The sequence below is a fragment of the Falco naumanni genome, chromosome 2 (assembly GCF_017639655.2).
Source record: "Falco naumanni isolate bFalNau1 chromosome 2, bFalNau1.pat, whole genome shotgun sequence".
Lineage (NCBI taxonomy): Eukaryota > Metazoa > Chordata > Aves > Falconiformes > Falconidae > Falco > Falco naumanni.
In genome coordinates this window covers 4,161,861-4,177,949 of record NC_054055.1, presented here as the reverse complement: position 1 = coordinate 4,177,949, position 16,089 = coordinate 4,161,861, and the positions used below count along the sequence as shown (strand labels likewise).

Genomic DNA, 16,089 nt, shown 5'->3' with positions numbered 1-16,089 from the left:
CTTTAAGATAACACATTCAAAGGATACATTTAGTGTGTGTGTGTGATACATTTAGTGAAAAGGAGGAAAAAAACCAAAAAAACCCAAGCAAGCTACAGGTATCTGCTGTGTAATCACCGGAAGGTAACTTCTCTCAGATGATCTTAAGTAGCAGGAAGCTTGTTCTGAGCATACTCAGAAGTTGAGCTCTGGTCCTCCTCACAGCAGTACACTTAGACACTGAGGAAACCATACACCTACTGTTAGCAGGCAGAAGTTTTGAACAAAACAGCTTTTACATACTGATGTTCAAAGTGCACCCTTAGAAAAATATGTTTATATTTACCTTATGACTATGGAATATTACTTTTCAATCGTGCACAGACTTCTTGAAACACAGCCCTAATACACCCTGAGTTTACAGTAGATCGTCTGTTTCCGTATACAAAGAGCACACTGCTCAGATGGCATGCAGCAGTAGTAATTTTGACAGTGACTCCTAGGGAAGATCTTAGTTTAGAGAACATTAACTTGACATAAGAAAACCCCCACAACATTTAGTAAGTTATAACAGGTGAACCCCATTTGGGGTTGTCTCTGCACTGTACTTGCTTCACTTAGGAAATCAGTCAGACATGGTAAGAGTCTGTGCTGCGGAAAGCACAAAGACTAGTAGTGGTAAAGGGAATAAGCCAGTGGGCACACGGAAAGGCAGCTTTAGGATCTAAGACAATTGTGCCAAAGACGCTGAAATTAAACAAGCCCCACTTAATTCAGAAGGTAGAGAACACTAAGACTGATCCAAACTGTACATAAGACTGATTTTAACCAGATGGTCAATACGTGCCTTTAAGATCTAAGATAACATAAAGAGGATTCTCCATCTTAAAAGCTTACATTTGTTTTGGAAGTTTTGTTTTGCTTATTTAATCCTGAAGGATGTGACAAACAGGAAGTTTTCATTAATTTCTTTGAATCATGTGTTCTATTTTATAGGACTCCCTGAGATACAAGTCAGATGACCAGTGCTACCCAGCTGCACCACACTGTAGGAACAGAGGCAAATCCATAATAAACCACTTAACATACACACGTATGGCACTTACACACATAGCTCACCTCCCCTTTCATGGCATTTGTTACTCTGGGCAAAAGTTGTGTTCTTCTACTTGTGATACCACAATGACATAACAGTTTATTCCATAGTGAACCAGAACATCATGCTTACAGCCTCGAAGCACACATGAGGCTTACACCAACACTAACATGTTCAAGATCCAAGTTTTCCCAGTCTCACAATAAGAGGTTTTGATTGCCATTTCTCATGTGCAACAGCAAAAATAACAAAAATAGAATTTAAACCATTGCAGTTACAAGGCCCTTCTAATCATCTCTGAATAATTTAATTTTAGCAGAGCTTAGAACAGAGATGGCAATGCAACTCACCCACCCCCACACCTTACCTCTCTCCCATCTCTCCTGCTTGGAGGGATCCCAAGAACAAGCATCTCCTCTCTACCTGCAATCTTAATTCCAACAAGTCGATACCAACTGCTTTATTTCGACCTGTAACTTATTCCCTATTAATTATTGCCACACTTGCTAAGCCAACAATCAGCTGCTGGATAAAGAACTCTTAATCTTAAACCCCATCCAAGAAAAACTGGCATCGAAGTCAGACAGGAGAACATTATTAAAAGCTAGTCAAGAAACTCTCCTCTTCCATCAAAGACACCTAATATTCCTATCAGATACTACTCTTTGCACTCAAATCCTGAGTTTAACACAACTGGATGCCACTAACCATGAGCAGTTCTAAGAACAAAGAAGGGGGTTTTGAGGTATCTAGAGTAACTGATTTTCAGCCATTTACACATAAGGAGGTTTTGCTTACTCATTGCCCATCAGCAACAAGTATGAGCAGGTCAAGGCTTAGGGTACTGCTGATCTACATAACCAAATGTATCTACGCGTAAGAAACTCAAATGCAACCAACAAATCAAAGCACACACTCAAGTATCAGAATACAGATTAGTGCAAGCCTAAGAGGAAGATACATACTCTAATTCGCTTGTAAACTGCCCAGGCAAACGGGTGGAAAAGGAAGAAATCCCAGCAAAAAGGAATGTTTAAGTGTCAGCGTTGGTGTTATTTTACACTGTAGACTCCACGTGAAAGTTTTAGGGTACTAAACCTCATTAAGCCCTCCCAAGAGAGTTGTGAAAAGGAAAGAGTGAGGCAAAGGTTATGTGCTTGTTCACAGTTACTATGATGAGGAAAAATGACCTCAAGTCAGCCTTTTAAATAAAAAACAGGGTTGAGAGTCTACTTATTCTTCAAGCTGAAATTGGAGAATCAGCACCCTACCATCAACAATGGAATTAAAGTTTAAGTTCTTCAAGGATCTTGCAGCACTTCACAAATTCCAAGTTTTAAAATAATCAGTTTGATCACTTGCATAAGAAATAGTATTCTGATGGGTATGAAGCTTACAGGTAACCAACTACACCATCAACAGGACTCTTAGGAATCTGCCATTTTGGAATTACTCTTTAATGAGATTTTTAAGATGGTGTTTAGTCAACTAGGATACATCTTAGACATCACACACATACACACATATCCTCTAAGTGAAAAGTAAAATATAATCTTACTACAGTAAATCATATTTTTAAGGTTACAGAGACTGTAGACAGGGCACTAAGTTGTCAACTTTGGTTTAAAAGCCTTTCTATTAAAAAACCCCCCAAACCTCAATACTTGCAATTCCAGTCAACATGGAAAATTAAGGGTGGCTGGTTGCCATCATTTCCACTCCAGCTGAATCATTAAGATGCAAAGAGCTGAACAGAAATATCACTGTTAAACCAAGCCAAATTTCACTTTTCAGTTCAAGATGCATTCTTGAATATGTCTAAATACATTTGTGGTCTGGAGGCAGTACTGGATGAGCAGACACAAGTTTCAATGAACACCTTTGCCAGTTATACCTGTCTAAAGGCTTGAAGACATTTCTGCTGGAAGTAGACGCTGTGACTACGGCATCTCTGCAGCAATCCAATCCAAAAGCTGCAGCGTGCCCCACGAGACCACCAGCCATCGCTCCACATTGCTGAAACTACCTGTTCATCCAGACACAAGCAGATCATCTTAAAATCATAAAACCACAGGCACAAGGAAGTCTAATGTATAGTCTCTAAGGCAAGTTCAAACCACTCTGTATTCTCAGCTATGGTAACACTTCCCTTTAAATAGAACATCATCTTTCCTTGGGGTAGGAAGGTTGTCTAAATTATTTTCCACTGTTGATTTCAGCCTTATTTTCTATGATTCAAGACATAGCAAAGGAGACTAGGATTGGGTGCTTCTGAAGGTAAGTCTGAGAAATTTCAGAAGTAGATGGTAGAGAACAGCCTCTTGCAAAGATCATTCTTTTTCATATTTACAGTTTAAGGTAAAATGCCTACAAGTTCAGATCAATCAGGTTTAGCGGGTCGTGTGTTCCTCCCCCCCCCCCCCCCCAAAAAAAAAAAAAGTATTAATTACTTCTTAATAAAATAAAAGGTTATAATTAATCTCTTACTGACATTTGAATATATGGATTAAACCACTGGCTTTAGTAAGAAAGCATGGGCAGGAAGTTTGCTACTACAGTGTCCCCAACCAAAACTGCTCACTAGTACTGATATATTTAAAAATCAAAAAACTAACTACATTAAAAAAAAATTTACAGACCGCTTATGATGCCAAATATTGATGATTGAAAACCGGAGGTCTGTTTCAATCCTAAAAACATGATTAGCCTAATTTCAGAGTTTTGAGCATTAGACCCCCTTCTTACAACTCAAAAATAAATTGTGCTAAATATTCTACTCTAACCACTAAGAACTTCTCTTCACTATCCTACCTTTTCCAGCTGACTAGCCAAGGACTTACAGCCATTAAGATCTTGTTTAATTTTATATCCCTAGCTAATCATTAGCTGTTTTACATATTTCAGTGTTTGATGAACATGCAGTAAAACACTACAGGATTCTTGGTTCAGTCAGATGGTAACTGTTAAGAAAAGCTGAAAGAATCTCTATTCCATATATTTATTTCAGACCTCAAGTATCTCTTATGTATTCAAGTCCAAACACATTTACTGTTGTGTTCTATGATTTATGAACTCCTCTGTATCCAGAAAAATCACATCTGCACCAATATATTGGTGGCCAATCTTTACTGTCTATAGCCGCCTGTCTTTAATACAGACTATTTTTAAAGCTTAAGAAATTGCTTCATTTTTAACTGTTTTCACCTGCTTCTACTTTGGTATTATACCGTATGTTTTAGATCTTTTATTCTCTCTTCTCTTCAGACTTCTGCCATATCCCAAATTAAAGTCTCAAAGTTTAATCCCTACTTCAGAAAGCTCATTAGGGAAGAAGTCAGTAAAATAATGATTTTTACACATCAAACTGTTTTCCACAGGCTGAAGTGTGGCACAGTTTAAATAGCATATTACATCCCATTTGGCAAATGTAAGTAAAATTCCAAATCTAGTTTGGATTTTGTTAGATAACCTTAATGTTCAAAGTGATGCTGAAGTTCAAGGAGTGTTATTATTTGCAGCCTTACAAGCTAAATTAACAGCAAGGACATATATTTTAAGAACACTTAATTATCCAGTAGTTAACTAAAAGATCAGAAACTTAGTTCATCAACTAAATGAAGCCAATACCACTGTGTTTTCACATCACCATGCAGTACCTTTGATACTTCCTGCCAAACTGCATCCACCAACTTTGTCAGAGAACAAACTTGACAAGGCTTTTTCCTTCACTTCTTATTTCCAAGGACAGTAAGCAGAATGGCTGCAGGGAGATGACTGTAGAGTAGACTTGGCAGAAAGCAGCTGAAACCCAATTACTCACTATAATACAGATAAAGAACTGATGTAATTTCTGTGACCATAACAGTCACTGGTGTGATTGCAGAGTCATCCATCAGATCCAGGGAACAAACTGTGCCTCACAACACTACCAAAAAACAGGGCAGTTTAGAAAATGATAAATTTCAAGCTTAAGCCCATGACTAGCACAACCGATATAAGGATAGAACTAAATCAGCCAATCCAGATAAGACAGTGACCTAAAAACGTCACAAGTTCTTGCTTGATACGGCTGAAGTATGAGGAGTGTGCAAGAACAAGGTTTAAATATTTACTGAAGTTTGAGTTATTTCAACCTCACCCACTTTTGGGGTCTGCAAGGGGGGCAGGCAGGGGAGGAAGGAGCTAGTGTTTTCCCTCCAGCCTAACCACATCCTGTTTGCTCACTGTAAAACAATGCTGTATCCAGAGGGGAAAGCTCGTGTTACTTAAAAGTGCTGGGACTTTTCTGAACCAGAAGAAAGCAAACCCTGAAAACCTTAAGGTGAGAAGGATTACCACTGTCCAGCCAGCTCACTTAAAATCACTATGCCACAGGACACTTTGAATCAAGTAGTACGAGAAGTAGGCTGCTGAAGAGCCACAAGCACCAAAACACCCAGCACTTGCAACCTCTTTGCACTCCACCAGAAGACCAAGGCACTAGAAGCTTCAGGTGCACAGCTTCAAAAACTGTTTCCTTCTCAGATAAGCTGCACCACAGCTCTGTCTGCTTCAGAGCAGAGACTGGCACAGGACCTCTAAGTAGCAGACCCAAGCAGCTGAGTGCTTGTTGGAAGGAACACAACTAAAAAGACAACAGTATGTAACTGCCGTCATCACCAGACTTCTCAATTATAGAGATGCGACACAGAACACTTCAAGTCCTTTTCAGATCAAGCTACCAACTGACAGTGGAGGCCACAAAGTGACCTTAGGGTGACTACTAGCCTACCAGAACAGCTAACTATTCTGCCAACTATCAGCATGATTGGAAAAGTTTTAAATGAAAAAGTTAAGATCCCCACCCAGTAAGCAATGCTGATAGCAAATGAAAAGGCAGAAGAAAGGATTACAGCGTGCACTTTGTTAGAGATGAGATTAAGACATGAATATGAATCACAGATCACAAGTGAATTCAGATTTGATTACTAGTTGGTTTTTAGTTTCTACTCCAGAGAAAAAGCTACACTTGTAAAACAAAACTTGATGACAAAAATACAGACTGCCAAGGGAAAAAAAAAACATATCCTCATTCAAGCTTTTCACTATACAAAGATAATTAGTTTACTGGGAAAGGAAAACATATTGGTAGTTTTAACTTCATGAAATATATTTTCAAAATGCGTATCTGAATAGCTCAAGAAGATGATAATTGAAAGCAGAAGCACTGCCATCTTTCTATTAAGAAGGGTAACTGCCTTGTTTCTGGAGAATCTACAGTAACTTCAGTATGTCCAGGCTGTACACAGGAAAAGAAAGCAAAGACCCAGATCCTGAAAGTCAGGCACTTCTTGATAAGACACTCACCAATTTATACAAGAGGGTATCATTCCACTACTTCAGCAAATAACACTTTCAAACACCTCAAACACAGCTAGCAAACCACAGAACAAGTGACATTGATGGCTTTTTGTAAATAGTGCATTTCCGTGACATATTTCAGCTTGAAATCAAGGCATACAAACCATGATGGATATCACAACGCAAGGACTATCTGTATGAACAGAACAGACAACGTCAGTATCAGATCTTTAAATCTCCCTGCCACTGAAGGATCATTTTAAACTAGAGGACACTTTATAGAGGTCAAGCTCCTGCTTATTGAAAAATGAAGTAATGTTATGAAAAATAATCTCATCAGGAGTATAGTGTTCCAATGGGAGTAAATTAAGACTAGTATGTCTTCACAGAAACATTTCTCAGCTGTAGATATCTGGGGTCGGTTGTCTGATCTACTGCAGTAAACAAAATCTGCTTTCTCAGACTGGTCAGGAGCATGTAAAAGTTTCTAGTTCCCAGAAATAGTGTTAACAGTAACTAAATTCATTAAAGAACACCTGATATAATTCTTAATCTCTGCACAGTAATACTTGCTGACGCAATGAAGGCAAAAGCATTATTTTGGTGATCAAGAATAAAATAAGCTAGGATTCTAGCTATACACCCTCAAGAATGTGGAACATAAAAATACAGTTCAAGATAAGTTCATGGCAAAAAGCACTCTTCGAGAAATATCGTTGAACATTTAACACACACTCAATCTACCACACAGAATCAGCTTTGCTTTGACAGCTATTACATTTCTCAACAAACCATCTCCCTCCATCTGATTTACATTTACCAAAATTTCTTCCCAAAGCTGCCATTTTGTTATCTCAGCCAAAGTACCAAATATGATTAAAGACTTCTCAATTGAGTTGCAAGATGTTATGTCAGTGAAAAGTTATTCTTTACTTGCTTCTGTCATGATTTTTCAGATTGCCTTGTTGCAAGTGGCTTATCTGTTACCAGGCTCAAAACAATAGTACAACAGTGCTAAAGTGCTTAAGTCTACTACAGCTGAAACTCTTGGTTTTCCCATCCTTTGAAACAGGAGCAAGACCACAGTAGCAAGGGCCACTCTTAGACCATGCTCATTCAACTAGCTGTTTCCAAACATTCCAAAATTGTCCATATGCCTGTTCAGCATCACTTACCGCCACCTATTTGCAAATCCTGCTTGCCACAGTTAAACTAACTGGAAGACAACACACGGAGAAAGGCAGCATGGAAGCAGTCTTATAGCAAACTGGCTTTGATACAACCTTTGCTTTCCTCACAAGCCTGAAAAGTGAAAATTTTTATACCAGAACTTACACTGTAACCCATACTGCATGCCTTAACACTGTGTGTGAACCACACACAATGGAAGTTTTCTTTATCAGTACAAATGAGCATGTCTAAAAATACAACACCAACATATCAAATCGACTGCTTAAACACATGCAGATTAAAAGTACATCTGGCTCAACTTACTCTGAAACTTTTCCACTTCTCAGAAATCTGGGTCCCTAAATCAAAAGCATCTCAAACTGGCATAAACTAACCTGCTGGTTTGAATTCAAGACTCAATCATCAAGCCATGCAGATACATTACCATTCACCTCACACAGTACTGCAGCCCTTGGCCCTGCACCTGTATGTCAGCTTTAGGTATACAGAAGCTGTATTAGGATAAATACGCTCACGGCTTTAAGGATTCCTTAAGGAATCCAGAACTATTCTGAAGATCCAACAAGGGCACCTGTGTTTCAAGACTGATATGCTTTTCAGTTGCCACAAGACCTTCATCCTAGTGAAAGACAACCTGGTTTTTATTATTCACACCTCTGCACTTCTCACGTGGGCTATGGCAATGAAATAAAATTGGTCTTTAAGGTATCGACACCCAGGGAATTAGAGCTAGTTCTGAGTGCTGCAGTGCCACTGTGATACAAGAGGTCTGATGCACTCAGACTTTGTTCCCAGATGAAGTCTGATGCCAGCAGATCTTCACAATCCTGGCTCAAAACAGCTATTTCTACCTAAATCAAGACAAAATGATTAAGAATTACAACCTTCTGGCATGCTTTAAGTTCTCTATAATGATGAAACTGAGCTCCAGAAAAAAGACAATTTTGAGGTATAAATCCACAGCACAGAAATAGTTTCCATGAAATTACTTCAGGATCACACCTATCACTTGTAGGTGCAAACACAGCATGCAATTTTGATCATGTTTTCTATGAGGACATAATGCAATAGATAAATGTTTCCTGTGTTTCGTGATGACAGAAGGTGTTCAGACAGGACAAGCAGCAGCATAATTTAGAAAGCCATAGCAGCATGCTCAGTTTCACTCCTCATGCCATTTCATTTGGTTCTTGAGGTACATATAAGTAATAAAACGTAACTGCAAAGATGTCAGATGCCTTTGAACGCAGATGCCCAAGACTGCACTGCAGCTGCTTGTGTGTCCTTTGACCTGTTGGGAGTCTGTATTTCCCAAGCAGAATAGAAAAAAAAAAAAAGACCTTAAATCTTTCTATAAATTATAAAACGGCAAGGAAACTTTTAGAGTAGTTTACTGTTATCTCAAATTAGCAAATGCCAAATATTTCTGCAAAAAATACACCAGACTACATAAGCTTCTTCCATCACTGTCTAGGTACACTTTGTTGTTTTTTATTTTTTAATATATATTTTTTACCTTTATAACATGAGGTGGCAATAAGTTCAATGTTTAAACATACAACACAAGGAAAAGATAGCACTACTTTGAGATCAGACAATTCTGAAATGCCTGTATGTGCTCCAGTAGCTACGCCTGAAAACTACGATGTACTACTTGTCTTTTAAATACAAAACCTTTTCAGATCACGTATTTTACCCCCAGTCTGAAATATGACTTTGAGGTGGTTTTCTTCTTACTACTGCTAGTTTTCTAATTCTCCCTTAACACAGTTTGGTGGGAAGAACGTGCAGCGTGAGCTAGAACAGCCTGAACATACTACTTGATTTCTCTTTATTTTTACTACAGAGAAACAATGTTAGCAAAACTCTCTCTTGAAACCATTCTCATTTTCAAATTACTTAGCAGAAAAGCAAGACTTCTTGAAAATCTTTTAAGACACACAATATGACCAAGAATGCAAAAATACAACAGAAATAATTTCTGTGAACGTGCATTTCACTCATCCAGACACACAGAGTACCAGAAAGATGAATAAACTCCAAAGAACATTATTTTTCTTAGGAGACTATATATATTTCTAAGCTGTCTAACGTGATTTGATTAAACAAGTATTCTATTCTTGAATATTCAGCTGTCAGGTTATGTAAGTGGCATTTGAAGCTTCAAGTATAAAAAGTAGCAACCAAGCATAGATTTGAATCAACAGAGGCCAAAAGACTCCCAAACAGATGGCATAACAGTGCTTTACTGGACTCACTTTAAAGTTTGCAAGGAAACTGATACAGTTTCAAAAGATTCAGTAGCTTCCAGCCAGCAAAATGCAGGCATTTACTTTGCAAGATGTTTAGCTTACACTGACAATGAAAGAACAGAACTATACTGAACTGAAGACTATATAAACAACAACAACAAAAAGAAAAATACAATAACAGCAACACTAACACAGGCAATTTCACCAAGTATGACTCACTCCAGACATAACAGTCCTTATTTTGCTGTAAACTGGAAGCTATTCTTTACTTAAGTATCTGGGAGCAGACTAACAGAAGCATTAAATGCGCGACTTGACAGACAGTGTCAGAACACATCATAAATACCTTCATCTCAGAATTATTACTATGTTTATGAGAATGTGATGAAGTGCTAGTTTTCAGTTGTGCAAGAACAGTGCCAAAGAATTTAGGTGGTTTATTCAGCAAACATGTATGTTTGTCACTGCACAGAGGAACATGCTGCTGTCCTCAGTAGCTTTAGTTTGGGAGTTCTGTCTCCGCAGAACCGAATCACAGAATTGTTTAGGTTGGAAAAGACCTTTAAGATCATTAAGTCCAACAGTTAACCCAGCACTGCCAAGTCCACCACTAAACCACATCCCAACCATGTCCCCAAGCACCACATCCACACCTTTTAAACACCCCCAGGGATGGGGACTCCACAACATCCCTGGGCAGCCTGTTCCAGTGTTTGACAGCCCTTTCATGGAAGAAATTCTTCCCAATATCCAACCTAAACCTCCCCTGGTGCAACTGGAGCCTGTTTCCTCTCGTCCCATCACTGGTTCCTTGGGAGAAGAGACTGACCCCACCTCACTACAACCCCCTGCCAGGCAGCTGTAGGGAGCCAGAAGGGCCCCCCTGAGCCCCCTTTTCTCCGGGCTGAGCCCCCCCAGCTCCCCCAGCCCCTTCCCCAGCCCCTGCCCGGCTCTGGACACGCTCCAGCCCCTCCGGGTCTGTCTGGGGGTGAGGGGCCCAACGCTGAGCCCAGGGCTCGAGGGGCGGCCGCACCAGGGCCCAGCACAGGGGGACGGGCACTGCCTGGCCCTGCTGGCCACGCTGCTGCTGACACCGGCCAGGGCGCTGCTGGCCGCCGTGGCCACCTGGGCACACGGGGGGCTCATGCCCAGCCGGCTGCCGACCAGCCCCCCCAGGCCCTTCCCCGCCGGGCAGTTCCCAGCCCCCTGCCCCCAGCCCGCAGCGCTGTGGGGGGCTGGTGTGACCCACGGGCAGGGCCCGGCACTCAGCCCCGTTGGGCCTCATACAACTGGCCTTGGTCCGGCCTGCCCAGACCCCCTGCAGAGCCCCCTGCCCCCCAGCAGGTCACACTGCCCCCAGCTCGTGTCCTCTGCAAACCCACTGGGGGTGCGCTCATTTGTTTTGAAACCTTTCAGACTCCAGAACTTCTGAGGAATGGTACTCTTTCTTTCTACATATTTGGTGCACTTGCAGATGTTGAATGGGACCAATGAAGTATATTAACGAAATATTTAGTGAAAATCATATTCTTGCCTCACCTTAGTGGTTCAGAAAGTCAAAAATAGATTTATGGGAGAAGACAGTGTTTTAGTAGTACCAAAACTATTTTATGGAATACAAGAATGGAACAGTTATTGAATAGATTAGAAACACTAATACCTTTGCAATTATGAAGCTGATCATATATTGTATGCTACTGGCAGATATATACATATACAACTTATTCTACCTTAAGTAATGCAGCCAGAGAAGTGCTGAGTTCTCAGAGCCCCCTACTTTTGTAGGCTTTAAGTTCCATTACAAACTGTAACTGCAACAGACAAAATTGCATACGTCTACCAGAACTTTGAGATTTAAATTATCTGGATCATCCAAATAAACAAACCTGAAGCAGATAAAGCATTTCCCAAATGTAACTTATATTCTGAAAGCTCTCAAAAATATTTAGCCAGCTTACAAGGGCTTTAAAAAGCTGGTAAAGAAACTTGAAAGTGAAGGAACACATTTATACAATATAACGTTAAATACAAACACATGTACTTATGAAATTGTTCTCAAGTGAAAACATCAGCTATTCCCCCAAAGCACGATTTTTAGAAGCTCTTAATATGGATCTCAGGGAAACCCTGCAGTTAAAAAAAAAAATTACAAAGCCAAGTAAAACGTTTAATCTAGTCAATCATGATGCTGTGTGTTACAGCAAAGACTGAGTATAAACAAAACGGAGTAGTCAGTCACATGTTGGAGTTTTAAAAGCTGCTAAAGGAAGGTGACTGAAAAAGAAATTTAATAATGCATGTTAATTGCTATGTTCAATTCAGTTAGGAGCAGGTGAGAAACTTGAGCTATTAGTTTAGAAAGAAAACTGCAAGACATTTGAGGTTTTCTACAGCAACCAAGGTCCCTTGAGAGTTGGTAGGATTGACTCTCCAATAGCTGGGAAGACAAGATCTCAGGCAGGAGGTAATCCTGAAAAAATCTTGCAGAACACAGGTAAATGTCCCAACAGGGATTTATATACTTAGCTAAACTTTCTGCTTTTCAGAACTCTATTGTGCAATAAAGTATTAAGTCATGTGGGTTTGGAAGCCTACAGCCTGAAGGACTAAACCTTCCAATCTGTCTCAGACAACAGGAAATTGGTTTAATCTTTATACACCCCCATGCAGGCAGCTCTACTCCTCAGAAATTTGTTTTCCAGATCTAAATGTTGTAGCTTGCTACCCTTCTGAAAGTGGTGTACAGGAAGGAGTATGATCATATGCTTAGAGACTAAACGGAAGCAGAACAGATTAATGTTCTATTAAGTTACCCAGGAAGTGTTTGGACAAGTTATTAAAATGGTATCAAAATTAATTTGCAAGACAATTATAAAGGCATATTTCATTGTATCAAAACAGGAAGACCTCAGAGAGTTTAACTCTTAAGGCAAGTTACCTCTGCTGTCCTGCCAAAAGTCACTCAGCTTCAAAGAGAAATCATACACTTCCAAGCATCTCAACCCAGTCAACTACACACAGTAAGACCCTTCCATCTTGATTTGGACTATCAGTAATTAGTGTTAAAATATTATAATACTTTGATTGTACATTTCCAAAGAGGGTTTTTTGTGGGTTTGTTTTGGGGGGCTTTTATGGGTGTGGAGGGTTTTTTTTAATTTACAGGTTTTATGTCAAGAGAGACAGCTACTTCTCACAGACTCCTTACCCCTCAGCCGTTTCCTTTGCTCCCTTTTTCAAACCTTGGATATGGAAAAACAAAGTTACTGATGCTCCAAGCCTTACTCTGCAGCCATCCAAACACACACAGGACCAGAGGGGAGCAGCTGGCCTCCTACAGCTAGTCAGTACTGCATTCCTTTGAGTTCTGTGGTTGCAGGCTACAAAGTGAAACTTAACCAATAATTGCCATTGCTTTCATATTAGAGCACACATCTGCAAAGACAGTGGGGAAAATAGGCAAAGTGCCAAAATGCAGGAGAAGACATTCAAAGAGTGAATTTAAGGACACCAAGATAGTTTCCTAGTAGCACAACAATAACTATAGTGTAAGTACATGTTGAAAGACAATTACAGAATAAATGAAAGACTCCTCATTGAATATTAAGTTGGTTAATAGTAGATAAGTTTACAGTGCTGTTTTTCAGTTGATTAAAATCCTCTGCATTCAAGAAAGCTATTTAATTTATCACGTTTATCAACCACTACTCCAGTACTGGCAGTAACTCCTCAAGTGAAGCTGTACTTGCTACCTGCAGTTTATTCCCATAGCCAGTGGCAAGACATAAAAGGCAAGTTTTCCAATCGGCAGCCAAAACTTACCTATAAGACACACCATTTAAGTTTTTCTAGCATTATTAGAAGCCCAAACAATAGTATGTGCGCACCAACAGACCCAGAATGACAGAGCTGAACTACTCTACTAGATCATAGAATTCTAACACAAGAAAAACAACAGTCCCACAGCTACTGAAAGCAGTAAAAAATAACTTCAAACTCCGTATCACTTCAGACTACCCAAAGCTGTTCAAGGGGGTTGGGGGATTTTTGTTACCAATTTGTTGTTTTGAAGGAAGTACATAAGCACATTTATGACATACTTACTCTCGCTCTTTCTCTGTCAGTTTGTCATTGATATTATCTTTGATTATAGATCGGGAGCCCTTGTGGATTATAGGATACCTGAGTGGCACTTGTAAGAAGTAGGATATCATTGAAACCAAGTGAGCGGTGTAGCCCAGGGCAACAGCAATGCTTCCATCATCTTTTGCTGTCAATAATAAAAAGATTCTGTTATTTAATCAATTGAATCAGAGTACAGACTCAGCACAAGTTCATCTGCTGTTCAGAGAATGATACAATTAACAGAGCTATCAGAAGTTATAACTTAAGAATAGACGCAAGCTTGAAATAAATTTAGACTGCTTTACAAATGTTCACAGTTCACCGTATTTGCCTCTTTCATAAAAGGGTGATGGCTTGTTCACCTTCCAATTTTACACTTTCAAAGCTAAAAGTTACTCTTCTCAGTATTTGCCTGGGTGCGTATGGATGGTAAAGGGTAAAGAAGAGACAGGAAAAGCAAAACAAAATTCCTCTGTCAAAATTCAAGTCTGAAACTTTATACATTTCTCTAGATGTAGCTGACACACATGACCAGGGTCAGGTAAAACTGCATTCTTCCATAACCTTATTCATTAGCAAGATCAGTTGGAGATACACTGACCCCAGGGTATGAACTCTGTTCTCTGCCAACAACTGGAAGAACTTAGATTATCCCATTATTTTAAAGTAACATTTTCAATTTGAAATTTAACGTTTCAACCTTAAAGCTTCACCAGCTGGGAATACACACAGGTCTTGCAATTCAAATTACAGCCTTTAGCCACCTACAGCCTCTTCCTTTCTGTTTTCTTTATTTTTCTTCCTTGTTAGTGAACACACTGATACAAACAACATTGAGTCATCCCTTCTGATGAACAAGGGAGTCCATGAAATCAGCTATACAGAGGACCCTCTAAAAAAGCTTATGATGTTCCATGTCAACCACAAAATCATGCTGAGCTCTATTAGAACATGACACAGTACATTGATTTAAAGTACACCCCTTTCAAAAAGGATTTTGTAAAATGTATTCAACTTCTGCAGCAAAGTTGTTTTTTAGGGAATAAAGTGGTTTTGATCCTTCAGATACTTGATTTTTTAGAATATTATTATCCACTAAGTCTGAACAAAGATACGTCAGACAGCTGGTTTTCAAATTTAACTGTGTATCTCACAAGCTGAATGCTTAGTACTTCTTCCTCATAATACTACATGATAAAGAATTATTAATTATTTTGTAAGGAATTAATACCAGTAACCTGAAAATGGGCCAGAAGATGCAGGCCACTGATTTCTTAAGAACTGCCAAACTGAATTCATTATCATATTTATTGCAATCAGGAAGACAAAGAAATAGGCTGATTTTTGTCACGTTGACAAACTGGATTTGTTTTACAGATTATTCCTCTGCTATCCTAGCATCCAATATACACGTTGTTAGCACAAGTTAACTACTATGGGATGGCTTTAAAGAGTTAAACAATTGTTTCTTGGACAAAAACCTCAATCCATGTCTTGCAGAATGAGCAAGTACTGGGAGCAAGAAATTCTCAAGCATATTTTAATGAAGTTCCAACTCACATCAAACATTTGCAGATGAATGCATGCCATTACTTGTACAACTGTTATACAGATAGGCATGCTATATATTTGCTTCTGCAGTAAGATGACTGTAGACAGCTGAAGTAGAAGCTGACTTGTAAAATACTCCATACTGTCAGGCAGCTTTAAAGTCTTACTTACACAAGATATTTACTTGGTAGTTCACCAGCAACTACAGCAAACTGAATGGGGATTCATGCATGTTGCTCCATCAAAATTTATGGATTCAATGTAGTCATAATGGAATTTTAGGACAAATGTTTTTCAGAATCACTAAGTTTGGAAGACACCTTTGGAAATCGCATAGTCTAAGCCCCCTGCTCAGAGCAGGGTCAGCTACAGCAGGTTGCCCAGGACTCTCCCAGGCAATCTGGGTAACTTGTTCCAGTGTTTCAGTATTGAGTCTTAGAATACAGAGGTACTTTTCCAAGAGTCAACAGTAACTTCCTTCAAACTAGCTAGGAGGTAGGAATAAAAAAGGCATAAAAGTTTTCTTCTAGTCTACACCTTTCCAGTCATAAATTT

General features: G+C 39.3%; 1 protein-coding gene across 2 annotated transcripts in view; it reads right to left on the bottom strand.

Moving 5' to 3' along the window:
* UVRAG (UV radiation resistance associated) overlaps positions 1–16,089 on the bottom strand; it is a 100,276-nt gene that overhangs the window by 36,143 nt on the left and 48,044 nt on the right. For both annotated transcript variants that reach the window (XM_040583621.1, XM_040583622.1), the window contains one exon: positions 13,963–14,128. In XM_040583621.1, coding sequence (XP_040439555.1) covers positions 13,963–14,128 — 166 coding nt within the window. The remainder of the gene's footprint in view (positions 1–13,962; positions 14,129–16,089) is intronic.